This window comes from Oenanthe melanoleuca, chromosome 17 (genome assembly GCF_029582105.1).
Source record: "Oenanthe melanoleuca isolate GR-GAL-2019-014 chromosome 17, OMel1.0, whole genome shotgun sequence".
Lineage (NCBI taxonomy): Eukaryota > Metazoa > Chordata > Aves > Passeriformes > Muscicapidae > Oenanthe > Oenanthe melanoleuca.
In genome coordinates, this window is record NC_079350.1 from 8,725,175 (window position 1) to 8,752,241 (window position 27,067).

The window sequence follows — 27,067 nt, forward strand, 5'->3', positions numbered from 1 at the left end:
CTGACCCGGCTGCAGGCGCTCCGGGTATAAAATGAAAGAGAATTTGCATATCTGCCCGTGTCAGAGCCCGGCGGGGCCGGTGGTGTCTGTTCACCCTGTGACATCAGAGGGCTCGGCTGGAGCAGCTCGGCGGAGGAACCCCTGGGCGACAGCATGAACGCAGCGCTGCGCTGGGCTGTGCCCCACGCCCCCGGGGCCCTCTCTCTCTGCACAGCCACTGATGAAGGTTTTTTTCCAGATCACATGAGCCAGGATGAAGGGGGAAAATCCTGCCAGGAGCAGACATGGGCTGCAACTTGAACCCGAGCGAGGGGACACACAGAGCAGTGTCTGGAGAGCTATATAAGAATGTGCCAGGCACAAGAGCAAACACTTTCTCAGGTGAAGGACTCGCATGAATCAGCCATGAATGTGAATGAAGACGCTGTTTCCACCAGGCTTGGAGCCTCTAACAAAGTCTGTTTGTATTTCATCATCGCCACCCTGGGTGCATTGCTCGTCTTTGCCTTGGCCACCATCATGGTCCTGGTCGTCCAGAGGACGGTAAGAGATGGATCCTCTTCTCTTCTCTTCTCTTCTCTTCTCTTCTCTTCTCTTCTCTTCTCTTCTCTTCTCTTCTCTTCTCTTCTCTTCTCTTCTCTTCTCTTCTCTTCTCTTCTCTTCTCTTCTCTTCTCTTCTCTTCTCTTCTCTTCCCTTCCCTTCCCTTCCCTTCCCTTCCCTTTTTCATTCTGTGGCCAGAAGAACAGCTCCTACTTCTGTTATAAATACACACACATGAATTAAGGGAAAGATGAAACACAGATAAAAGAACTTCAGAAAAAGAGGACTTTTCTCCATAGACAACATTTACTCTTGGCACACAATTCCTACTCTGTAACTGGAAAGAGAAAGCTCCTGATGCCAGGTGCCCAGCAGCCTCTGGTTTGGAGTGTGTCCTGTTGGCTCTTTGGAGAGCAGCCAGTGTTTGAGAGGGTTTGGTCTGCTCTGCTCTCTGGAATGGGTTGAGCAGGGGACATGCCAGCTCTGTGTGACACCCTGTGGTGCTGCTGCTGGTGTGCTGAGGCACCCAGAGCAGTGGTGGGGCCCAAGGAGCTCCCTCGTGCCCCCTGTCCCCTCAGTCCTGCCCTGGTTGGGATTTTTAATGCACAGCCAGATTTGTGGAAAGGATATCAGGGACACAAGGTCACACACAAACAACTTTTCCTTCCACCAACAGTCACTTTAGCTTCTTAAAATAAAATATGGCTCTCAAATGGGTCTGGAATTGATGGGGAACCTGTGACAGCCAGAGCAGAGATGGATGGTTGTGAGGATAAAAAGTGAATTTCTGACCTTATAGGGGCATTGCCATCAACTTTACCAAGGTAAAATGCCAGCTTAGAAGTTTTATAGGCTCTGAAATCTTACTGCAAAAATCAAAGTGCTGAGGTACCCCCACTACTGTTCATAGTAGGAAAGCTCCAGTGAGGACTGCTGGAGGAACTGGCCATGGAAAACAAAATATGATCCTTTGGCTCAATATTTTCTCTTGCTAAATTTACCCTCTGCAATTTGTGTGCCCATTTATGCACATTACCCAGAAATTAAACCAAGAAGGCTTGACTGATACTCCTTCAGGAGAGGAATCATTTACCTGTAATCAGTGTTCTCCCAAAAGAGAAGCACTTTGAGGACAGTTAACATGAGACATGGGGCTTTTTAAGTGAGAAATAGAGTGGGATATCAGGGGAGATCTTTAAAATAACAATCTAGGTAATTACAGACTTGCCACAGCTTTGGTGTATAATGAGGCTTTCATTTGTACTGATTATGGAAGCAAGCATTAAATCACCTCTCCATCAGGATAAAGCAGTTCCAGGAGTTGCCAGAGGAACAAGACTGCTGAAAGAGCCAAGGTTTTGACTTAAAAGAGTAATGACACCCTTGCAGCTGCTTTGAAAACGAGCTTGGCTGAAGGAGGAAATACGGAGCTGAGGGGTGTGAGGAACAAATAAAATCAAACAGCAATTTAACGCTCTGAGGAGAATTTGGCAGTAAAACACAGACTGTGTTCTGCTCTCAGGGAGCTCAGAAGCAGAACAGTCATCCCCATCTGTGCCTGCTCCTGAAGGCCCAGAGCAGAGAACAATGTTGGCTCTGTGGTTCCACAGGGAGCTCCAGGCTGGCTCCAAAACCACCTCAGCCCTCGGCTGTGCTGCCAAGGCTGTGTCACTGTGGCCTCACTTAGGGAGATGGGACACTCTTCATGCAGAGAAAAGAGGTGCTGCTTTTATTTCCACAACCCACTAGACAGAGTTTTACAAACACATTGTGGCTATTTCTGACCAGTCAGTGAGCAGCTGTCACCCTGTTGGACTGGTCAGGTCAGCAGAGGTGCCCATGTGCCAGCCAGCATCTTCTCTTTTTATCTCCAACAAACCTGGGTAGTTTACACAGGTGCTGTTAACAGTGACAGTCTCAGGATCCTTTCTCAAGGGATTAAGCTGTTACAGGGTTACATTCTCAGGAAAGGCTGACAGGTTTTCTCAGGGGTAAAATCCAGTCTGTGAAGCCTTACAGGGCACAGAATTTTTTGGGAATCAGCTGAGCATCTCCAGCACTGTTGGAGCCCTGTGGATTCTGACTTGCTGCAGGGATCACCAGCTGACTTCATTATTTTCTTTATAACTGTGGCAAAAGGACCAACCAAGGAGAAGCTGGAAAAGGTTTTTAGCCCTATAATTTAATTTTGTGTGGTCATCTCCTTGGGACGATCAGGTTTTCCCTGCAGATGTTATCAGCTGGATTGTGTGAGTGATGCTGAGTTCAGGGGCAACTTCCCACCCTCCTTATGCTGAGCTGAGACAGAACCTTTATTTCCCTCTGTTCCAAGGGTGTTTGAGGGTCCCAGGGACATTGCAGGGGTCAGGGTGCCACAGCATTAAGAAAAAGATCCCACTGTCCCTGCCCCCATCACATGCTGCCTTTTGATGAATTTGTAATTGCCTAATACAAGTTGAAGGAGAACAGACTGGAAAAGGAAAATCAAACTCTGCAGAAAGCAGGCACTTTCAACCCCCACAATCTGGGTGCTCCAAAGGAGGGGAACACAACATGAAAGGCCAAATGAAAAAGGCAACTATGATTCAAAGCTGCTTCTCTGAATCCTACAGCACCTCGAACATTATCACACCTCCCCACTTTCCAGCACCCCAAGAAATTTCCTTTACAACTTGTTTTTAAGAAGGGCAGCACAGCACATCAGACCCACATCTGGGAAGGGTCAATTTTAGAGCTAAACTGTTTTTTTGGAACTATTTGCAGTGCTGAAGTCAGTTCATTTCTTCAGCTCTCATCTGCAGAACCACTTGGCTTCAGGCCATTGTCAGTCTTTCCCAAGTGACTCAATTTTCCTCTGGAATCAGAATAGTCTTGAGCCATCATTTTTCTTCTTAACACTATTTATAAGTGTGTTAAACCCTCCACCCTTCTGCCTGCTGTGTTCACTGCTGGGTGGATGTGTAAATACACACCTCAGAGATATTGGTGTGTACAGAGAGAGAAGTGAAACCAGTGACAGAATGGGACAGGAAGGGCTGGAAAATGACATTTTAAGACCCTCACAAGTCTGGTGCTGCACAGGAAGGTTTATCAGACACCCATTTACAAATCCTGTGTGAATGTCCAGAGTCCATGATCTGGGTTAGTCCATCACCACTCTGGATTTTGTAGACTTCATATATTGAATCTCTAAACGGTGTGGGAAATACTAAAGTGTGGCAAATACTAAAGGTCAGAGCAGTTTTTTTCTGTTTGCTGATCTGCTCTTCAAGGCTGTTAAGAACCTTTAGCAGTAGATTTGGGAATGACTCATACAGCACCCAGCACAACCCTGCACTATTTATTGGGGTTTTATGTCTCCTTAAAACTCATTTAAAAACAGGCCCCAGGTGCCCCACTCAGGGCCTGTTGGCCCCCTCTTGTGGCAACCCCGACAGACAGGAAAACCAAATAAATATTTTAAAACAAAACTAAAATACTAAAATTCCCCTAAAAGCAGATTTCCCCGAGTTGAGCACCACAGGAAATCCACTGAGGCATTTTAGGAGAAACCTGCCCCAGCCCTGCTCTTGCTGTGGGTTTCTGTGCAGTGACAGTCACCTGCTGTCTGCAGTGACACTTGAACAGCTCTGGTCAGCACAGGAAAACCTGATTTTCACCCAGGGCTCTGTTTCCTGTGAGGCTTGTTATCAGATGAACTGTGGGGACAGTGCTCTGCTTTCTGGACTTTTCATGTCCAGCTTCAACCTTTGCCTCCTGGCACCTCAGGAGGAAGTGTCCCCAGCCAGAGCTGGGCACAGAATAAATCCCAGAATCACTGAGGTTGGAAAAGCCCTCCCAGCCCATCAAGTTCAGCTTCTGTCTGATCCCCACCTTGTCCCCAGCCCAGAGCCCTGAGTGCCACCTTGGGCTCCTCCAGGGATGGGCACTCCAAACCTCCCTGGGCACCTTTCCATGGGGAAATTCCTCCTGAAATCGTGGTGGTTTGAGGCTGAGCAGAAACATGGGAGAGCCTTGGGGCTTCTTTTTAAAATGAAGAATTTCCTTTGAGGGCAGGGGACCAAAGATCTCCTCCCCACAGAGCTGCACTGTGGAGATGCTCCTGGAGAGCCCAGATGGGGTTTGGGGGAATTTCCTTGGATTTTCTAGAGGCAGATAAAGACTTCAGAGAATCCCAGACTGGTTTGGGTTGGAAGGGACCTTAAATCTCATCCAATGCCATGGCAGGGACCCCTCCCACTGTCCCCAGTGTCCAGCCTGGCCTTGGGCACTGCCAGGGATCCAGGGGCAGCCACAGCTGCTCTGGGCACCCTGTGCCAGCCCTGCCCACCCTCACAGTGGTCAGAGGTGTCTGGTTCAATGAATATTCACTGCTGTCACCAAGGACACCCTTTATTCTGCCTCAACTTGAGAAAATTTCTTGTAAAATGACTAAGGGAAAGAAGAAATAAATCACTTTCACTGGCACCTGATTATCATTTTCTCTAATAAAGCAAACTCAAATTATTCTGCTTGCTGAGTAAAGACTGAGCCACTTCATCTCCAGCCCTCAGATCACTCCAGACAGAGTGAAATTTGTTGTCTTGAGTTTTTTCTGAGCTGGCACTGTAAAATTTAATCTGTTTGGGCTCCTCCTGTGTGCCTCTTTGCATTCCAAATGACAGCATTACATGTGATATTCTTGCTGCTGGAAAAGAAAGGAACAGTACCAGTAATATTTCAAAGGAAGTCCTCAAGGTTTATTTCAGCATCTACTCAATTGTCACTGAAATAAATTGCTTTGGTATCTGCTGGTTTTACTTTCCAGGTGATAACACAATGCCTTTAGTCCATTTTAATTTTGTTTTTATGCCCTGAGTGCAGAGCAGGCTCTGAGCCCCCAGCAAGGCAAACACCTCCCTGGCTGCCTGATTTCATTGAGTGCAATTCACTGGGGGCAGAGCATCCTTTTTCTGACACCTAAAATATCCTGAATTCCCCACAGAGAGCAGGAGTGTTCAGATATTGCATTGAACAGCAACATTTTCCTGTGCCCTGAGTGGTGTGTGACAACAGGAAGGGGCTGAGAGGTCCTGGAGATTCCTGGGAGTGTTTTCAGCCCAAACCCTGCTCAGTTTAACATTTGGTGATGTGGGATGAGATCCATGAGAGCTCCCCAGGGAGGATGGTGTGTCAGGGACAAAAAACTTGGAAATTTTTTTTTTTTTTTTAATTACATCTCTGGGTTCCTTTCTCCTGCTGGCCAGCACCTTCCTGCACAGCTCAGGAGGGTCACAGGGAGGAGTAGGTGACTCTGCCGTGCCTTACACAGGTGTGGGGAGAGAAAATGAACAAATCCCAGATCTCCAAATCCCAGAGAATCACAGAATCATCTCAGCTGGGAAAGAGCCCAAAGACCAGTGAGTCCAGTCACTGGCCAGTCCCCTGGGACAGCTCTGCCACCTCTGCAGGACACAGCACTGGGCATCACACCACAGGACAGCAACTCTTTGCTGGGAGCAGGTGCAGCTCCACACTTCAGCTGTTCAAAACACGGCCACATGAAGCCAAAAATCTAATTAAAAACCTCCTTAAACATTTAAGATAAGAACATTAAGCACCACAAACAGACCCAACACAGCTTCTCTCCCTGCCCAAGCACTTTCCTCCTCCCCACACCACCTGTTTATCCACTTCACACACAGAAATGAGGTTTTTATCCTCTAACACCATTATGGATGAAGCTGTTCCCACCACAGGAGTGCTTAATTTCTCCCAGGAGACATCAGATGTTCTCTTAAAGCTGGTAGAGTTCCCAAATTTCTCCTTCCTGGACATCCTGAACAGGCTCTCCAGGGAAGTGTTTAGGGCACCAAGTCTGACAGGGCTCAAGGAGCAGATGGAAAAGGTTTTTAGCCCTATAATTTAATTTTAGGTAAGTGAGGAGCAGGGAGAAGGATTTAATGACCCTAATTAAGATCTCTCCCAACTCCCAACCTGGCCTGATTAGGCTCCACAATTAAGCCAGGTAATTTGCAGCCAGGTAAGAGGAGCTGGTTGAGCCCAGCCTGAGCAAAACCCACTCATGAAATCCCCGTGGGATCCCCCAGAGTGAGAGCGAAGGGATGTGACAGTGAGGGGCTCTGGGTCCCTCCCCTCTGGTGTGTTTGGGTGACAGAAAGGTGTCAGCAGAGCAATCCTGCTGCATGCCACCCCTGGAGCTGCTTTTCTGGGAATTTCTCATGCCATGCTGATTGAGGACACTTTCCTGTGCCATTTTCACCTTTGGTTTTACACCTCAGCAAGAAATAGGAGGAGAGGTGAGGCAGGACATCACTGTAGGGCTCAGACCTGTTTGGGGCTCTGAGCTTTAATGATCTTTCCCAGGCACTTGGCTCTCCACTCTGTCCTACTCTCTCCAAGCCTTGCAAAAATCCTTGAGAGGGATTTTTAGGACTTGTGTTTCTGGAACAGCCCCACATGATTTTCTTACTGCACTGTGACAGAAATGTTGATTTTTCTATGTTACGAAAAAACCCAGAGACGTTTCAGATCCACAGCTGCACATGAAATGGGAATTTCCTATTCCCAGAATAACCCATCTCTTCTCTTTCTTCTCTTTCAGGTAGCTGATCCTGCCATGGAGGGCATCAAAAAACCCATCAGGACAGGTAAGACCCCTAAATAATACAGGCAATTTGTCATATCTGTAATGCAAATATTGCCCAGGGTCACAAATAAGCCAACTGTGCACATCTTAACATTTCCAATAAAGGCTCATCTTAGTCAAGAGCCAAAGTAGTGAGAAAAAAATGAAAACAAGGAAAAAGCTTTCAAATTACTCCAGGAACCAGTGCATGGCTGAAGAAGTAATAATTGTTTCTGGATGTGCCCTGGGGTGTCTGTTCAAAAGAGCTTTTTGCCAGGAGATGTGAACATCACTCTGATTTAAGGTCTTATTTTAAATGCTGGCTCTTGCAAATGTGTGTGAAGCCCTCATCTTCATGAGGGAGGGGTGAAAATGTGTTCCACATATTCCAAAACAGCTCCTGGTTTGAGGGGGAAAGAGACAAGGGAATGGATGGGTCAAGAAGGAATAAGGGGAGAGCAGCAGCAAAAGGTCCAGAGTGAGGAATTGAAACAAGAGTGTGAGCACAGGGAGTCTGAAATAAGGAAATCTAACAGAGACAATTAACCAAGACTCTGCCTGGCCTTCACACAAATCAGGAGCACTGTTCATGTCACTGGCACTGCCTCACACAGATCTCAGCACCAAGGTTTGACTCCTTGCAAGTGCCAGAGGGCAGGAGATGCCACTGCCTCCCACCACAGTGGGGAAATGAAACCCTGTGTTCATCTAGGGCTGGAGCAGAATGGGAGCCTGGAGGAAACTGGGATGGTTCAGCTGGGGCAGACTGGGAGCACTGGGATGGTTCAGGGCAAGGCTCTTCCCCCAGAGGTGCTGGCACTGCCCAGGCTCAGGCTGGAGCTCAGGGCAAGGCTCTTCCCCCAGAGGTGCTGGCACTGCCCAGGCTCAGGCTGGAGCTCAGGGCAAGGCTCTTCCCCCAGAGGTGCTGGCACTGCCCAGGCTCCCCAGGGAATGGGCACGGCCCCGAGGCTGCCAGAGCTCCAGGAGCGTTTGGACACCAGGGATGGACAGGGGGGATTGTTGGGGGGTCTGGGCAGGGACAGGGGCTGCACTGGGTGATCCCCTCAGTCCCTTCCAGCTCAGGTTATTCTGTGATTCCAGAATTCTAAGATGAGCACCAGGTCTGGAGAGCCCCAATCCCACAATCACCTTTTCTGCAGCTGCATTTTTGCAGCATTTGGGCACCACTTACTCCATTTTGGGTAACTTTGGGATCCATGACTCTCCCATACTGGGTTTGTTTGGGAGCCCACAGCTCCCAAAGCTGTCCCTGAGTGTCACTGTGTCCTTCCTGAGAGCTTCACATCTTGCCTGACCATCACTTTTTTTTAAGTTTTAAAATTCTTGTAACCTGGAGGAATTTTCTTTTCTCTTTAGACTCTCCCTAAAGCACCCTAAACACACACACTGCTTTCTCTCTAGCAACCTAAGAACCCCCTTAAATCTTCTTAAGCCTTTCTCAAGTCTTATTGTGCTTTATTTTGTATCTGAAGAGGTTCAGAAATAGAGCAGGATCTGAAGATATCTGAAGCCTTATGATCCACAGAGAAGGAGCCACAGAGGTTGTACCTGTAGGTCAACACTTTTCAAAGCAAATCACAAGGGGTGGGGGCATTCCCAGGGCAGGGAGAGAGATGTCACTGCTCAAAAGGTCCATTTATAGTTATACTTACATAATTTATATTTAAATTTACATTAGTTATTGTTATATGAAAGAAAAACATACATATACACCATATATAAAATATACATAGTAACCATATATAAACCACATATATATATATATAATATATATATATATGATTTTATTTCAGCTCAAGCAACTTGTGCAGTTGTTTTTTCTCCTCCCAGCAGCTGCAGGGGCCAGGTAGGAGCTGTGCTCTCTCCAGGAATGGCCAGGATGCTGTTTCATCTGCCAGAACTTTTCTGTCTTTAGGTCCATATCAACCCCAGGCATCCTCTTGCTCAGAATTTCCAAATTCTGCTGCTCAGTCTGAGTTGATGCCATTAGTGAAGGACAAAAGGGGCTGATAGTGAGAGCCCACACCAGGAAGAGCTGCTGAAGGCTGGTTTGAGGGGATTTAAATGCTCTCCCCTCAGTGCCCATCAGTCCCTATTGGAGAGTAACAGAGCATTCAAGTGTAAGCAAATTATCAGGGCCTTTTATTTTCCTCTTAAAATGCATAAAGCAGAGCTTATTAATTAATATACCCAGTGGGTAATTTACTGAGGGCCCCTCACAAGCTGCTGCCTGCTGGCAGCCAAGCAGGGACTGGTGGCAACTGCCAGGTCCCACCTGGAGAGAGGAGCAGGAGAAAGGCTCAGGAAGGGAACTGTGCTGAGGCTGGAGCTGCTGTGGGTTTGGGTTTGGATCCATTCTGCCTCCCAGGCAGCCCAGGTGGGAATTGGTGTGGTTTGTACCCCTGAACCAGGGCTCCTGCATTGTTAAAATGACAAGGGAGAGAAAAGCCAGCTGGCAGTGGGTGCTCAGGCTGGCCCCAGCCTGTGCCAGTGCCAGCACCAGGGATGCTCTGGGGGACACAGGCCAGGCTGGACAGGGCTGGGAGCACCCTGGGATAGGGGAAGGTGTCCCTGCCCATGGATGAGCTTCAGGGTCCCTCCCAGTCCAAACCAGTCCATGATCCTGTGACAACAATTCTGAGCTGGGTCCAGCTGAGGTCACTCAGGCAGAGGCTTCACAAGAGGCAGCAGCCCAGACCCAGCCACAACACTGAATTAATTGTGTCTTATTAAAGCAGGAAAATGCAGTGATTCAATTCAAATCTCCAATGAGATTATGTTCTATTGTTATCTAAACAGCAGCGGGCACTAAAGCAGATTTATGGGAGTTTTCCAGCCCTGACTCAGCTGTCAGGCCCCAATGGATGGGATCCACAGGAACAGGCTGAGAGCAGTGCAGTGTCAGCTCATTAAATGTTTGTGTGAAAAATGGGATCAGCATCCTCAAATCCTCTGTTGGTGCAGCACCTGAGCAACAGGGGGAAGGAATTAAATCCATCACAACTAAGTGTTTGGGAAATGTTCTTTCTGTGGAAGCATTTCTCTGCAGAAACTCATCCCAGTGTCACAAATAACAAATCATGTATTAGTGTGGATCTGAGGGGAATTGTTATGTTCATTTTTTAGAGGGAAAATGAGCTCACAGACAAATTGATGACCTGGAAAGGTGCAGCCCTCACCATCTCCTTGCTGGCCTCTCCAAGCCTCATTTCCCTGGGAATTGTGTAATCCTGGGCTGATGGCTTTTCTTGTTATTTGAGCTGCAAAGATTTGGTATGAAAATCTCATTTACAAAAGGGAAAATACAAAAAACCTGCAGGTACAAATGAACACACACACACTATTTATAGGTATTTTTTCTCTGGCACTGGACAGACCAGGAAAAGAAAATCTAACACTCCACTCTCAGTTTCAATGGGAAATAGGTTCCCAAAAAAAATCTGGCTCTGAGAAATTAATATTATACAGGTGACAATCACAAACTTGCTACTGTAGAGAAAATCAGGCTGAAGCCAATGAGTCAAGGAGGTTTTTCAGAGTTGCAGCAATGCCCCAGAGGGCAGTTTGGCTTTCTGCAGCTAAATCTGATCCCAACACCCAGGGCAGAGGAGATGGAGTTTGTGAGCTTGAAAATTGAGAAAAACTGAGAGGAGTTTTTCAGCTTGAATAATCTGAACAAGCCTGGGCTTGTAAATGTTAGAAAGAGAAGAGAGACCTCCTCCAGGGGAAATGCACCCCACACATCCAGTGTGGGCTGGAGGCTGAGTTCATCACTCAGGGGGTGATGGGTGCTGCTCAGAATGCTCAGTGGTGGGTCTTCCCTTCTCCAGTACTTCAAACACAAGCTATATGTGAATGTATAAAAATATAAGTGCAATATATAGAAATATATATGTACACACACACACACACATATATATATATGAATAGTTCATGACATTGTGACCTTTGCTACACTGACAAGCAGGCAGGGAGATCTGAAGAGTTTTGACCTAGAATTCCACAGGTCTGGCAGTACTCAGGTGTGCAGTGAGGAATTCATAAGAGGTTCCTCCTAAATTTAGCAGGGGAAAAAGGGATATTTCTTTAATTTCTGGTTTTGGGAGGAAATTTGGCAGCTGAGTTCAGTTCCCTTCAGGCCAGAGCAGCAGTGCTGGGGCTCTCCAGGACCAAAGGCTCTCAGTGTGTGTGTGACAGGAGGGGATGTCACCCAGCTTGTCACAGCATCACAGGCTGGGCCAGCCCCTTGGCTGCTGCTTGCAGGGCACTCACCTGGCAGGAGAGAGTTAAATTAGCTACAGGGACTCCAGGGAATGGCTGCTGAGAGACAAAACTGGGCAAATTCTGCTAACTCTGGCTTGCAGATAAAGGTGTGTTACATCACCTCACCTAATCCATGGGGGTTACAACAAAACCTGTTGGCTGCCTGCTTTTACTTCTTTACTTCATAAAATAACTCAGGGTTTTGCCCTGCTCCTGTGCCTGCCCACACTCAGCCCCCAGCCAGAGGGGAATGTCCCCATGGCAGTGGAATGTCACCAAGGGGTGGCTGGGACAGGGACAAGCCTCAGGAGCCCCACTGGAGGGGCTTTCCATGTCTGGGAGCAGCACCTTCCCTGCTGACAGAGCCACTTTCAGCTCGTGGTTTCAGTGCCCTTTGCTGTGCTCCTGTCAGACCCACCTCAGAGCTGAGGAAACTGAGGCAGCCACAGGCAGCAGAGAGAACTTTCCCCAGCACTGTCACATCCTCCTGGACCTGTCTGCAGCAGCCCATGTGTCCTCATGCCCCTGGGCTGGACAAGGTGCTGCTGTGTTTTGATGCTCTGAGAGAACCTCAGGGGGAAATCCTGGGGGCTCATTGAAATTGTAGATTCTCTGAGATCCATTTCCCACTCCCGTTTCCCAGTCCCATTTCCAAGTCCTTTTCCCAGTCTCATTTTCAGTCCCCTTCCCACTCCCATTTCCCAGTCTCATTTCCCAGTCCCATTTCCAGTGCCTTTCCCACTCCCATTTCCCACTCCCATTTCCCATTCCTATTTCCCACTCCCATTTCCCAGTCCCATTTCCCAGTCCCATTTCCCAGTCCCATTTCCCAGTCCCATTTCCCAGTGCCTTTCCCAGTCCCATTTCCCAGTCCCATTTCCCAGTCCCTTTCCCAGTCCCATTTCCCACTCCCATTTCCCACTCCCATTTCCCAGTCTCATTTCCCACTCCCATTTCCCAGTCCCTTCCACAGCCCCTCTGGCTCAGTGGTGAAAGCTGCATGAAGCTCCTGGAAACAGCCAGACTCTTTTCCTGGGGGCTGCACCCTCTAAATGCCCATCCTATTGCAAAAGGGGTCAAAAAGACAAAAATAAATGATTTCTGTTATCTTCTTTATGGTTCCCCCTGAGACCTCTCCCTTCCCCTTTCCTTGAAGCAGATCTGCAGTGCCTGTGCCTCCCAGCACACAGTGAAACCAGTGCCCCAAATGTAGCTTTGTCTTTCCTCCTCCTTTTTTATTTTTAAACTCATCTAATCCCATTGCTGGCAGAGGGATTACCTCTGATTTGCACCATGACTCGTGCAAAGCCAGTTAGGCAACGTGAGCACATCCATCGATCAGTCCTGAAGCTCTGGTAATTTCAGCCTCTCTTGGCTTGGGATGAAATGTTTCAGATAAAAGAATTAACTTGAGAAATAAAAGTAGAAAACAGTTATAAGCTACCTCAGCAGAGTGAGGACCAGACCTGTCTCTCTAAAACAAATTTTTTTTTTCCCATAATTTCCCTTCTGACTAATGCAGCTGATGTCACCAAATTTAAACACAGACACACCAAACTTGCTGACACCAATAAATGTTAAACACAACTCTGGAAATGCAAAGTATGGCCAAGTCAGTGAGGGGAGATCTTTAGAGAGGCCGTGGACACCCTGAGCAGCTCAGGCCTGGCCAGAGGGGCAGCTCTGGGCAGTCTTGGGGAAGTTTTTGGGCAGTTTTGGGGCAGTTTTGGGCAGTTTCTGGGCAGGCTCAGCACCTGGCTTGGCAGAGCTTGCAGGGCTGCAGCCTCCAAAGGCTGCTTGTGCAGCAGGGGATTTTTTGTGCAGCCTTTGGAGGGTAAACCCCCTAAATGCCACTGAGTTTCTGTAAATAATCTCCCCCTCCTGCAGGACACAAGGAATGTGAGCTGGCTCAGGGTGCTGATTGTGTTACCTGAGATTTGTTATCATCACAACAGCTTTAGCTGAAAGAAGGGCCAGAAGGGTTTTCACCCATCCTGTGCCACATCTCCACATCTCTGCAGTGCCTGTGCCCTCACTAAAACACTAGACTGACATGACTAAAACCAGGAAAGCAAGCTTTGGTTTTTCTTTGGGGATTTCCAGAATGGTAAAGGGACTTTGGTACATGACTTACTCATTCTTGGAGAGCAGTGAGCTCCTGCTCACCACAAAAGTCTTTAAACTGCTGAAATTAGAGAAACACTGCAATTTTTTCAAGATATCCACAGCGTCTGTTTCCAACAGAGAATGCAAACAGTGCAACACACACCTCACCAAGCCCTTCCAGCCAGGGGAATTTGGGGGTGGGACCAGTTTCTCCCTGATTTGTCCATCCTCGTTATCAAGACCCCCTTAGAAATCAGGTCATGTAGATACAGCAAGGGTCTGGAGATTTGAATCTCTTATCATTTAACCCAGTTTCAGGAATCCTATGAAACTTAAGATTTTTATCCCACTCTGCATATAAATAGAGCTCTTGGTAGAATCTGGAAGCACAGAATATCCTGAGCTAGAAGGGACTGAGGGGATCACCCAGTGCAGCCCCTGTCCCTGCCCAGACCCCCCAACAATCCCCCCTGTCCATCCCTGGTGTCCAAACGCTCCTGGAGCTCTGGCAGCCTCGGGGCCGTGCCCATTCCCTGGGGAGCCTGGGCAGTGCCAGCACCTCTGGGGGAAGAGCCTTGCCCTGAGCTCCAGCCTGAGCCTGGGCAGTGCCAGCACCTCTGGGGGAAGAGCCTTGCCCTGAGCTCCAGCCTGTCCTGCCCTGGCCCAGCCCCAGCTGTTCCCTGGCTCCTGTCCCTGTCCCAGAGCAGAGCCCAGAGCTGCCCCTGGGGAGGAGCTGCAGCCCCGGGGAGCTCTGCCCCAGTGTGCCCCAGCTGAACCATCCCAGTGCCCCCAGTCTGCTCCATTGAGCCATCCCAGTGCCCCCAGTCTGCTCCATTGAGCCATCCCAGTGCTCCCAGTCTGCCCCAGCTGAGCCATCCCAGTGCCCTCAGCTGCTCCTCAGGGGCCCCTCCAGACCCTTCCCCATCCCTCTGCCCCTCCTTTGGACACTCTCTCACACCTTTAGATCTTTCTCTTATTATGACTCTCAAAACTCCCCAGGACTGGAGGTGAGACCATTCCAGCACAGAGCAGAGCTGGACATGTAAGGATCATGGCACACAACATCTGATGTTGAGTTTTAGTAGGACTTAATTTTGTGCATTAACTGGTCCTTCAGAGACCCTCGTAGGGTTGGGGATTGTGATATCACTTTTATAAACTGAGTCGCAGGAAAATGAGGGATGCGGTGCGGGATGCAGGAATGGGACACGGGATGCAGGGACGGGACACGGGGATGCAGGGATGGGACACGGGATGCAGGGATGGGACACCGGGATGCAGGGATGGGACACGGGGATGCAGGGACGGGACACGGGATGCAGGGACAGGACACCGGGATGCAGGGACGGGACACGGGATGCAGGGACAGGACACCGGGATGCAGGGACGGGACACGGGATGCAGGGATGGGACACGGGGATGCAGGGATGGGACACGGGGATGCAGGGATGGGACACGGGGATGCAGGGATGGGACACCGGGATGCAGGGATAGGACACGGGATGCAGGGATGGGACACGGGATGCAGGGACAGGACACCGGGAGACAGAACACCGGGATGCGGTGCAGGATACAGGGATAGGACAAAGGATGCGGTGCGGGATGCAGGGATGGGACACGGGATGCAGGGACAGGACACCGGGATGCAGGGACAGGACACCGGGATGCGGTGCGGGATGCAGGGATAGGACACTGGGATGCAGGGACAGGACACCGGGATGCGGTGCGGGATGCAGGGACAGGACACCGGGATGCAGGGATAGGACAAAGGATGCGGTGCGGGATGCAGGGATGGGACACGGGATGCAGGGACAGGACACCGGGATGCAGGGATAGGACACCGGGATGCAGGGATAGGACAGAGGATGCGGTGCAGGATGCAGGGATAGCACAAAGGATGCGGTGCGGGATGCAGGGATAGGACAAAGGATGCGGTGCGGGATGCAGGGACAGGACACCGGGATGCAGGGATAGGACACCGGGATGCGGTGCGGGATGCAGGGACCGGGCTCGGCTCCCGGTGCGCTGCGGCCGCCTGCAGTGCCGGGCACGGCCGTGCGATGGAGCCGTCCCCGCGGCCGTGGATGGAGCAATTCCTGTGCCCGCGGATGGAGCAGTCCCCGAGGCAGCGGGAGGGAACAATCCCCGCATCCCGTGGGATGGAGCTGTCCCAGCGCCGCGTGGGATGGAGCACTTCCCGAATCCCGTGGGATGGAGCAGTTCCCGAATCCCGTGGGATGGAGCAATTATCGTGGGATGCAGCAGTTCCATTCCTGTGGGACGCAGAAGTTCCATTCCCGCGGGATGGCGCATTTCCCGAGGGATGGAGCATTTCCCGTGGGATACAACAGTTCCATTCCCGAGGGATGCAGCAGTTCCCGAGGGATGCAGCAGTTCCATTCCAGAGGGATGCAGCAGTTCCGTTCCCGAGGGATGGAGCAGTTCCATTCCCGAGGGATGGAGCCGTCCCCACGCGGCTGTGGCGGGGCTGCCCCGGGGCTCCTCCCCGTCCCGGCGCTTTGGATTTGGGAATTCCCGGGGCTCGGGAGCTGCTGCTGCCCCGGGCTCGGAGCCGGCTCAGCCCCTCCAGCAGCAGCTTTCGGGTTCCTGGTGCCCAGAGCAGCTGTGGCTGCCCCCGGATCCCTGGCAGTGCCCAAGGCCAGGCTGGACACTGGGGACAGTGGGAGGTGTCCCTGCCCAAAGTCCCCTGCAACCCAAACCACTCTAGGATTATATGAACAACCTAAAGTCCTGGTGAAATCCCCATTTTAAGCATGAGGGAACAGAGCAACATTCCAAAAGCACCCAAAGAGCCATTTTCAGAACTATGTCCCACTTAAATGTTTAAAAGGTTTTTGTAATTGCACCAGAAAAATAACTTGGTTAAATAAAGCTTACCTACACATAATTTCTGTTTCATAGAATCAGAGAATCCCAGCCTGGCTTGGATTGGATGTTAAAGCTCATCTTGTTCCACCCCCTGCATGGCAGGGACATTTCCCACTGTCCCAGTGTCCAGCCTGGCCTTGGGCACTGCCAGGGATCCAGGGGCAGCCACAGCTGCTCTGGGCACCCTGTGCCAGCCCTGCCCACCCTCACTGTAATTCCTCCTTGTATCTATTCCAAACACACCCTCTTTTAATTTAAAACCATCACTCCTATTTTTAAGAAGCAGGGTAAGGAATTTAATTTTTCACGGCTGAGAGCTGCAATCTGAGAGCTTTAGGTTGTTATAGATTTACCAGTTGAGTGACACTGCTCTGAATTCCCTGGGCAGATCAGATATTCTCAGCCAAGGAGTCAGAACCATGCTGGAAGTGGGATACCAAGTGCTGGCTGCATTTCATAGTACCAAAAAACCCAAAATGCTCAGGAGCAATGAGTTAATCTGTTGTTTTCTCCAGGGAACACCTTTGATGACTATTCAAAGATCCTACAGAGTGTCCCACCCAAGGGAGCTGCTGCCTTCATGAGAGGTCAGTGGGGAGTCCAGGGCGGGGGAAAAGGGTTGGGAAAAGGAAATTTCAGAGCTGTCTGAAAAGCTGCTCATGTCATTCACTCTTGGTTTACTGGCAAATGCCTTTTTTGTCCAAATGGGAATTTTATAGGAAAAAAAATCCTTAGTTCTCCTGGAATGTGGCTGGCAAACCCCTATTTGATCCTATATATTTTTTTTTTACTTGATGAAAATAAAAGGAAATAAAGATTTACCTTCTGCACATGCACAGAGGAATGTACATCTCCATGAACTGTACAATCTCCATGAATATGGAAAGTACATTTCTACGAATTCCCTCCAAATGCCAAGTGGGGAAATAATGGAGATGAACATTCATGTGTTTCTCTGTCCTGGGTTTCCCGAGGGCTGAGTAAACCCTTGGAATTTTTAATGCCTGCCCTCCATGTGTGCGCTCCCAGCTGCCTTTCCAGGAGTTTTCCTGGAGGAAACCTCTGATTTGGTGTCTCCTTTCAGCAGTTCACAGTGCTGGCAGTGTGCTAGGGCTGGAGGGAGCTCAGGGAGCCCAGAGCTAACAGCCCTTCCCTTTCCTCCCAGTGTCCAGAGCAGTGAACAGCTCCAAGCTGAGCCTGGTGGAGAAGGGGGTCTGCGAGAACATGCACTGCAAGAGCCAGGAGCTGGTGGTCAAGGAACAAGGCACCTACTTGATCTTCTGCCACTTGAACTTTCACTTTCCCAACTGCTCCAAGAGCCCCATCGACATCAAGACTGAGCTCCTGGTGAACAACAGGGTGGACAAGCAGTCGCTGTCCACGTTTTGTGCACCTGAGACCTGCCAAGACAAAGCTTTTAAAACCTTGTTCCAGGTCCACCTGGCACACCTGAACGAGCAGGACCAGATATCAGTAACACTGAACCACCCCCAGTTCCTGAACGACGTTTCCCTTCCCAATGAAAACGTTCTGGGGGTCTGGAGGTGCGTGGATGGGATGTGAGCAGCTCCCCGAGCTCCCAGCGCTGCCCAGACCCTTCCTCTGAGCACCAGCGGCCTGCTTTCACTGGGCACCAGCTTGGTTTCCATCTCCCACCTCACCTCATCCCCAGGGTGAACAAGGAGCTCTGTGAGTGTCCCAGAAAAAAACACTGCAAGAGCCACACCTGCCAGGTCCCCTGGCTTGGCTCCAGGTGGGATTCTTGGACTCTGCAGCACAGACCCACCAAGGGCTCCTCCAAACAATCTGTGCAAACACAGATTAAAAGCCAGGCACATCATGGGAAGAATCCACAGTATGGAGATTTTTAGGGTCATAAACTGCTGGCACAGTGCCTGTGCTCAGGACATGGGGAAATCTGTTTAACTCTGTTTTATGGAGAAGTGTTTTAACCCAGTCTTTCCAAAAACCCAACAGTCAAAGCTTGTACTCAAGGCTTTTCTTTGCCACAGGCACATGATGACAACTCTGCAACGGATTCATGGCACAACAGCAAAAATGATGAAACTATTGACTGTCAGGCTGGTAGCTGAAAATCTGGGGCAGGACATAGGAGATATGGGATGTACAGGATATTTCTGTGCTGCATTCTGCTATGGACTTTATGCCATTTCCTTCAAGTGTCTTCCTTGTCACTATTTATCCATCTTTTCTATTTAAATATAAAGCTCTTTTGGACAGAGACTTTGCCTATGCAGAGTGCTCAGCCCCTGGGGCTCTCAGACCTTTTCCCATTAAACATTAAACCACAATGGAGTTGCCAATCTGGCAAATAGCAAAGTTCTTTAGGGTGCCTTTTCCTCGAGGGCTGCCCTGCCAGTTTGGCAGTCCCTGTGTGACACAGACCACACTGGGCTGGGAATCCTCCTCCAACAGCAGCACTTCCTGGAAAGCCAGGACTCCTGACTTCCCCAAAGCCCAGACTTTGGCCCAGACTTTCCCACAGACAGTTTCAGACCGGCCCTGAGCTGAGAGCTGGGGTGTTTGAGCAGCCCAGAGGATGGGGGGCATGATAAAAGAAGAATCTCAGGCCCTCTTATTTAATGAACTGCAATAACCCAGACATTTCTTTAAATTTCATTCTAACAGTGTGGGGAGGGAAGGGACCAAGATGTTGCCAAAGCTGGGGTCAGTTCATTCCTTCCCCTTTTCCCTGCATTTCTGGGGTCCCAGGATAGCTTGTTCTCACCATTACTGGCATTTTTCCCCTTGCACAACTGACATTTTTCTATGACTCGAGCTTGGCAAACTCTCCACAGCAAACATTTAGTCATAGATTGAGTTTCTGGCTCCAGAAACCTGGTGGTTTATCATCCAAGCTCAGTGGAAGTTGGTGACTGATGGAGCTCAGTTTGTGTGAACACACTCCAAATATTCCTCAGCAGTAATTTGTTTCTTGTTTTACATCACCAGAAACTGATGGTGCATGTCAGTGAGGTTTTGTCTGGTCCACCAGGTGACTTCAAATTACACCAGACATTTTCCAAAGGTCAGGAAGAGCTGATATGATTCACTGCTAGAGATACCCTCTTTCTGTTTTGATGAACAAAAATTCCTCTTGCTGTTAATGACTCAGGGAAAAAAAAAAAAAAAAAAAAAAGAAAAGAAAACTAAATCAAAAAGAAAAAAATGGATTTGGTTTTCTTTCTTTTTCCCTTAGCAAAGAGACATTTATTTTTATAAGTCAGCTGACCCTGGAACCTCCTCTGGGATATCCTCACCCCTCTGGGCCCTATAAATCTCCCATGTCTCTGAATGGGGTTTTTAACTTGTGATTTCCTCCACTTTGATGCACACAACCAGTTTCCAGAGAAGTTAAAGTGAGGGATCATAACTCCTGAATACAGAAGCTGTCAGTGAATGAAAACATGCATCTCCACACACATCCCACCACTCCTCCTCTCCCTCAAGGCTTTGAAGTGAAACAGAAAGGGCATTCTTTTAAAAATAAAGCAGCTCTCCTTGCACAGGGTGATTTTATTCTATTATTTTGCCAGATGGAGAAAATCCTGACAAAGCAGTGCTAAGCTGCTCAGCCCCAGGCATTTTAATACCTCTGGATAAAGAAACCTGGCCTCTACCCCACTGCCTCTGAGAAATAAGAATAAATTATAGCAAGAAAGAAAGCCCATTAATAGTGGACAATTTCCCCATCAGTTACAAAAATGTTAAATAGCTTTCACTGAGGCAAGGCCCTGAGCCAGGCAGAGCCCAAGTCACTTTATTCTTTCATCCCTTTTCCTTCTTTTTTTTTTTTCCCCCTTAAGTTTTTTGAAGCAGTTGATTTTGACAACAATCCTGTACTAAAAAAATATCCAGGCTGGTCCTTGCCACAAGGATGTGTCTCTCCCTTTGCAGCAGGAGGGTCCTGGCTCTGCCCAGGAGCATCCTCTGAGGAGCCACACCTTGCTCTGGATCCCCACCACAGGGCCCAGCCCAGGAGAGCCCAACATGCACCTAAAAACAGAGGCCAGACAAAATCAAAGGAATAAAAACAGTTCTATTTATTGAGGGCCTCCAGGTACATTTTGGGTAGAGAAGCCCACCAGGGGCTACACCCAAAATGGACAATGGGTCACGGGTTTCACACTTTTATAAGTTTGGTCCATTTGCACATTGGGGGTGAATCTTCCAATTACAGCTTCAGGTAATGAAGTCATTTACCCCAAGTTTGCTCCCCCAAAACTCACTTTTGTTTCCATCTCTGGGCCCTGAGGCAGTGAGGTGTCCTTGATTCCCAGCCTGGAGAGGAATTGTTGTGTCTGCCCAAACTGGGAGAGCAGCAGCTCACACTGTGTGTGGAGTTTGGAGTTACACACTAAAGAACTGCAGGGTTACAAATAAATGGAAAATATAAAAGCTGAAATCCTGAGGCATCCAAGTCATGGAGAAATTGTGCAAATTCCTCCCCTGGTGCTCAGATGGGACAAATGTGGGTTTTTCTGTGCCTGTGTGTGATTGTCAGCTCCACCACAGGGAGCAGCAACAACCCCACAGCTCTGCTCCATCACTGATAAAACTGCACTCTTAATCTGATATCTGCTTGGCCATGGGGCATCTACAGGATTTATCCATAATCTTGGTTGATAGGGGGAAAAAAAGCTTATTATTGGCTTCATTCTGTCTGTTGTTAATTGCTGTAGAAACTTTTAACAGGGCCTTCAATAGCAGTCAAGCTGATGTAACACATTTCCATCCCAGCTCACCCGGGGGCAGCATCCCAAAATCTGATCAGGTTTAATATCAGAGATCACAGAGCTGGATCTGAGCTCTGCTGGAGCCGTGAAGACTTTGAAACCACGAGTGCAATCAGATTTCACAAGGCTTGATGACACCTCCCATGAAATTGGCCCCAACCCAAACTCCTCAAAGCTCAGCTCTGAAAATTAGGCCATGGCTTATCTGACACAGTTCATCATTCACAGAGGGACTTTCACATTCACTTCTGGCTTTGTTTTGGTTTTTGTTCAGCATGAGGAGAAAACATCTCAGTCTCTTAGAGAGAAATCCCTTCCTGTGCCAAGGGCCAACCAGGGGCTGTGGGGAACCAAAAAATGCACAAATATCCATTAAATATCCCACCTGGATCAACAGGGCCCTGACCTGGCTCTGCACTGCTCTGAGCCCACAGATCCCTTGGGAGAACAAGCAGCACTCTGCAGAATCCCTGCCTGATTGCTCATACTCTTAAAAAATTATTATTATTATTATTATTATTATTATTATTATTATTATTATTATTATTATTACTATTATTACTATTATTACTATTATTACTATTATTATTACTGTTATTATTATTAACTATCATTTTTATTACTATTACTATTACTATTACTATTACTATTACTATTACTATTACTATTACTATTATTCATAATGTTACTAGGTAGAAAAATTCAAAGCAGCTCCACTGTTTTCAAGCACCCTATCCTGAAGATAACATAAGAAAGGGACTACTCCACACAAATAATCTGAAAAGCAAAATAAATAAGAAACTTTTATATTTGGGACCTTATAACAGGTCTTTAAAAAGTGGAAGAGATATAACTTGTGTTTGGAGTGAACAGCAGGAGAAAACCTCAGAGCAAAGGCAGCTTCTGGAGGGAGAATGACTGGAAGAAATGCAAATTCTGGTGAGCAGCACTTGAGGCAGCAGGAGCTGCATGTAGTGACCTCAAAATCTCCTCCAGCCTGAGCTTTTAGTGGTTTAAATTGGTTCAGTTCCAAGGAATGTGAGGGTGCAGGGTCTTGGAAGAAAATGTTTTGGAAGAGCACGTTCTCCTGTGAGACCTGGAACCCCCCCAGCCCCATGGTTTAAATTCCCAGTTTTTCTTGTCACAGCTGATCCCAGGAGCTTGAAGGTTTGGGGTGGAGAGGGATGGAGCCCCAAGGACAGCATGGCAGGGTCTGAAATTCAGGCCCAGGGAGAAATTCCAAGCAGAGGGGAGGTTGTGAGACCCAGGGCTGGACGTGTCCATGGGGGCAGAGCCTTCTCCACTCTCAGCATTGCCTGGGACTGCAGCCAGGGGTGCTGCACACCAGGACTGAGGCCATCAGCTTCTCCTGAGCTGCCATATCCTGCAGTCCTTGCATTCCATTTCCCTTGCTGTCAACAGCTTCTAAATTTAGGCTCCCAAATTCCTCCTTGGAGCCAATGTGAAACAGGAAGCTGCAGGTGAGTCAGAGCACCTAAAATAGCTGCTTAGAAAAGCCAGGCTCAGCTGCTGAGTGAGTCTTTACTCTGTCCAGCCACCTCACATCCAACAGCCCCATTCAGTTCCAGATAAGGAAAAGATTATTTAATGTGTGAATTCATAATTTATGGCCACTTTCCAGGGGCAATTTATGGACTGAGGCTCCAAGCAGGACACATTTGTGAGGTAAAACAATGACACTGAGGAAGTTGGTAGATTTATGGCCACACAAGAATAAGATTTGCCAGTTTAAGTAATTTTTATTCCACTTATTCCTTGGGCTTGTCCAGACCTGACAGAGGGAGAGGCACATTTTGGAATTAAGCACCAATTCAGAACTTGAAGTCACTTTTGAAGCTGCTTTTCTTATACAAAACTGTGTAGTAAATATTTGACAATTTTTTCATTCCTTCAGTTTGCATAATTTTAATTTCCTTGGGTTTTTATCATTCTGCTTCTTCCTCTCCTTGCTTCTATTTTTGTGTCTCTATTTTTGTATGAAAGTGGATGGAAAAATGAAATCAAACATAAGGTAAAGGGGAAAAGGAAGAAAAGGAGAATTGAGGAAAAAATATGCCAGCTGTTTGAAGAGTGAAATGGCTCCAAGGATGGGAGGGAATGTGACTCCAGGGCCAGGTTGGACAGGTGTCCCTGCCATGGAATGGGAGGAATGAGATGAACTGTAAAGTCCCTTCCAACCCAAACCACTCTGGGATCCATTGATTCCAATTTTCACATCAATCACAATTTGAAACTGGCAATTTCCACGTCTTGTCCTGTAGAGGAAAACGAAGTTTTATGGTGAAAAATGGTAATTTGATGCAATTTTAAAACATTTTATATGAATGTAACTCCAGGGGTTTCAACCAAGTTCCTCAACCTCGACAGTGGTGGGAGAGCAGGACTTTCACCTCTGACAGGCAGAATTATGAGCAGTATTGCAGAGCCTTTAGATTTAAAGGGTTTTTTTAATATTTAAATCTGACTGAGTTGTGAGTGTTCACTACAGGCCTTAGCAATGACACCTATGAAATGGCAAAACAATTCTCCCACTGAGAAAATGAAATTGTGTTGTGCTAATTATTGTAGTTTAAATACTGGGGGCACAGGTGTTTTCCTGAATAATCACACCTGGTTCAGAGCACGTGGTGAGAATACCTTTAACTGTCTTCAGACAAATCACAGGGCAGCTTTTAGGGTAGAGATGGGCACAGGCTGGTCCTGCAGGCCAGAAACACAAATATTCCTCATGGGAAAGGAATTGCTGGTGCTGGATCACAGAGCTGCTTGGGCTGAGGGCTGCAGGGGGGATCTGCCCTTCTCCCAAACAGCTGTGAGAGAAAGAATCCCAGAATGGTCTGGGTTGGAAGGGACCTTAAATCTCATCTCATTCCATGGGCAGGGACACCTTCCACTAGCCCAGGTGGCTCCAAGCCCTGTCCAGCCTGGCCTTGGAGCCATTCCCTCCCATCCTTGGAGCCAGAGCTCCTTAGAGCTCATTTCACTGTTCACACAGCTGGGGTATGTTTCCCAATTCTCCACACTTTGTTCTCTTTTGTTTTTCTGCCTTTACCTTATGTTTGATTTCATTTTCCATCCACTTTTATGCAAAAATAAAGACAGAAAAATAGGAGCACCTTCCACTATCCCAGGCTGCTCCAAGCCCTGTCCAACCTGGCCTTGAGAATTCCAGGGATGGGGCAGGCACAGCCTCTCTGGGCACCCTGTGCCAGGGTCTGCCCACCCTCCCAGGGAAGGATTTCTTCTGAATACCCAACCTAAATTTCCCTTCTGCCAGCTTAAAGCCATCCCCTTGTCCTGTCACCACACACTCAGGTTGATCTCAATGATCTCAGAAATCTTCTCCAACCTAATTGATTCTGTCATTCCCTGGGCTCCTCTGATTCATTTCAGAGCTGCAGAGAAGTTTGAAGTTTCTCCCAGTGCTTTGGCAGGCTTTTGCTTTTCTCCCACGAGGGTAGAATGTCTGTGTGAAGACTGAATGATTTAAAGAGCTCAGCTGAGTGCTAGCCCAGGTTTTGGAATCCAGGGCTCGTCCTTGTGCTCTGACGCAGAGGAACACTCCCAGCAGGTTTTTAATAGCAACAAGAGGCTCTGAAAATACACAGCCACTTAAATTCTGGAGTGGCTTAAGCAGGAACAGTCACAGAGCAGGAGTTCAGGTGCTGGAGCAACTCAGGGTCAGGGTGTTGTATCAACAATTGAGTAAGAGACCTTTGGTTAGTGCCAGTGCTTTTAATGAGTCACTTGGTCTTTCCCTCCAGCTTTGATCATGGAATCACTGAAGGGTTTGGGTCGGAAAAGACCTTCAAGGTCATCTAATTCCCCTGCATTCCATGCACAGAGACACATTCCTCCATCCCAGGTGGCTCCAACCTGGCCTGGGACACTTCCAGGCATGGGGCAGCCACAGCTCCTCTGGGCACTCTGTGCTGCTCTTTCACCACAAAACACATTAGGGGTGTTTTAAGGTCCAAATAAGTTCAATTTAAAGAGTGTAAAACTCACTAACTTCAGGTTAAAGGGTGTAAAACTCACTAAGTTCAATTTAAAGAGTGTAAAACTCACTGAGCAAGAAGGACCTCAGCATGCATTTTATTTAGCTTTTACATAAATTCACTCAAAGGATAACAGGGCAAGGGTAAAAAAAATTCTTAAGCTGATTTTTATTGAAAAAAACCAAATAAAACTGAAAAGAAAACTACAGTAATTATGCAGAAGAAAACTCAACAGAGCTGATTCATCCTGCAAGTCCTCTGATGTTAAATTCCATAAAAATTAGACAAAGTAATTTCCTTCTTGTAAAAGATACAAAAATTAGAAAATAATTTTACTAATTATCTGTCCCATGAGGTACATGCCATGTACAATTACAAACATCTTTTTTTAAATTTCCAGTCAGAGGTTTGTTTCCATGAAGGAAGGATGTGATTTATGGAAGCAGATTCATTAGGATGTTGTTGTCAAGGGTGCACTTCTGCAGCAGCTGAAGGCTGAGCCTTTTGAAAGTGAAATAAAGCTGGTTTAAAAACTGCAGGGGAAAGCAAAACCTGCTGGTGTTGAGTCAAAACCAGGAGTATCCAGCAGGTAAAAGGGCAAAGCCTGTCCCATGCCCCATCCCACCAGGATCCCATCCCTGACCTGGAACGAGATGTCTCAGCTCTTCTGGATGTGCTGTATCAGAAGAGATCACATTCAAACCTCACCACTCCAACCTCCTGAGGTGCAGTGAGCCCAGACTAATCGATTATTCAGCAGTGTGAAGGGGACAGTCACTCCTCTGGGTTGTTTTGAGCTCATCACCTCTCAGGCAGGGTGAGCCAGCACTGCCTGGTTTCCTCGCCGTGTCCCCCGAACAGAAATGACTCAGGGCTCTCACTCCAGGTGACATCGCTGCTTTTGTTCCATCCTGAATGTTTTCCTTCCTGCTGCTCCCTGAGCCACCCACAAGAACAAGGGAAAACTCATAAATCCAGGGATCTGTCTCCAGAGCAGCCAGAGAGGAAGCTGGAGGGTGAGAGAGGAAACAACAAACCCCAGAGTGAAGAGCAGCCAAGTGCCAGAGTCCCCCGGGGAAGCAGGAGATAACTCAGCTAATCTGCTTTCACACATCTCACAGGGTTCCTAGAAGCTGTCTATTTTTACCATTCTTCCCAAATCCTACCAAAAAGCAAAACACAGCCCAACACGTAATCCAGGAAAGGAAAATCCACTCCCATCCCTTAGCAGGAATCCCAGCTTTGAACTTTGAAGGAAGTTTTTTCCCTTGATAGGCTGCAGTTTGTTTACATCACAGGATTCTAAAATAGTCTGAGCCTACTCAGACCAAATAATTTGATTTATCCCATTTAATGAGGGTTTGTACTACTGAATGTGTAAACTCCTATCATTCCTGTTTTATTTTTTTTCCCAGAAAAATCAGGAGATCTTCTTCCAAAGGAAAGGAAGAGATTTGTTTCTCCACTCTTCACTAGCAGTTGCCCATCAGAGAATGAAAATGAGCAGTTTATGTTGAAAACAAAAGGGAATATCACAGAAAAGAAACTGAACCCAACATTTTTGTTTGCTTTCCCCAAGGCTCACAGGGCTCAGCCCATGAGGAAAACCAATGTCCAAGAAAGTGCAATCCATGAATTTTTCCACCAAGACATGAATTTTTTCAGTTTTTCTGGAAAGTACCAGTTTCACTGGAGCTTGTATCAGCAGGGGCTGCTAAAAGCATGGCTGGAATTTCTGATCAAAACCACAGAAAGATCAAAGCATTAACATAAAATATCCAGGGGATCTGGCTCTTCCAGAGCCAGGAGGGGCTGCAAAGCTTTACAGCAGGCCCAGCCCTGC

At 47.9% G+C, this 27,067-nt stretch overlaps 1 protein-coding gene across 1 annotated transcript; it reads left to right on the forward strand.

Annotated features, from left to right (window-relative positions):
* Positions 1 to 117: 117 nt before the first annotated feature.
* LOC130260068 (tumor necrosis factor ligand superfamily member 8-like) lies at positions 118 to 18,827 on the forward strand. The gene is made up of 4 exons (XM_056505080.1): positions 118 to 543; positions 7,146 to 7,191; positions 16,964 to 17,035; positions 17,614 to 18,827. Exons 1-4 carry the CDS (start codon positions 349 to 351, stop codon positions 18,009 to 18,011), a joined length of 711 nt encoding a protein of 236 aa, XP_056361055.1. The 5' UTR covers positions 118 to 348; the 3' UTR covers positions 18,012 to 18,827.
* The last annotated feature ends 8,240 nt before the right edge of the window (positions 18,828 to 27,067 follow it).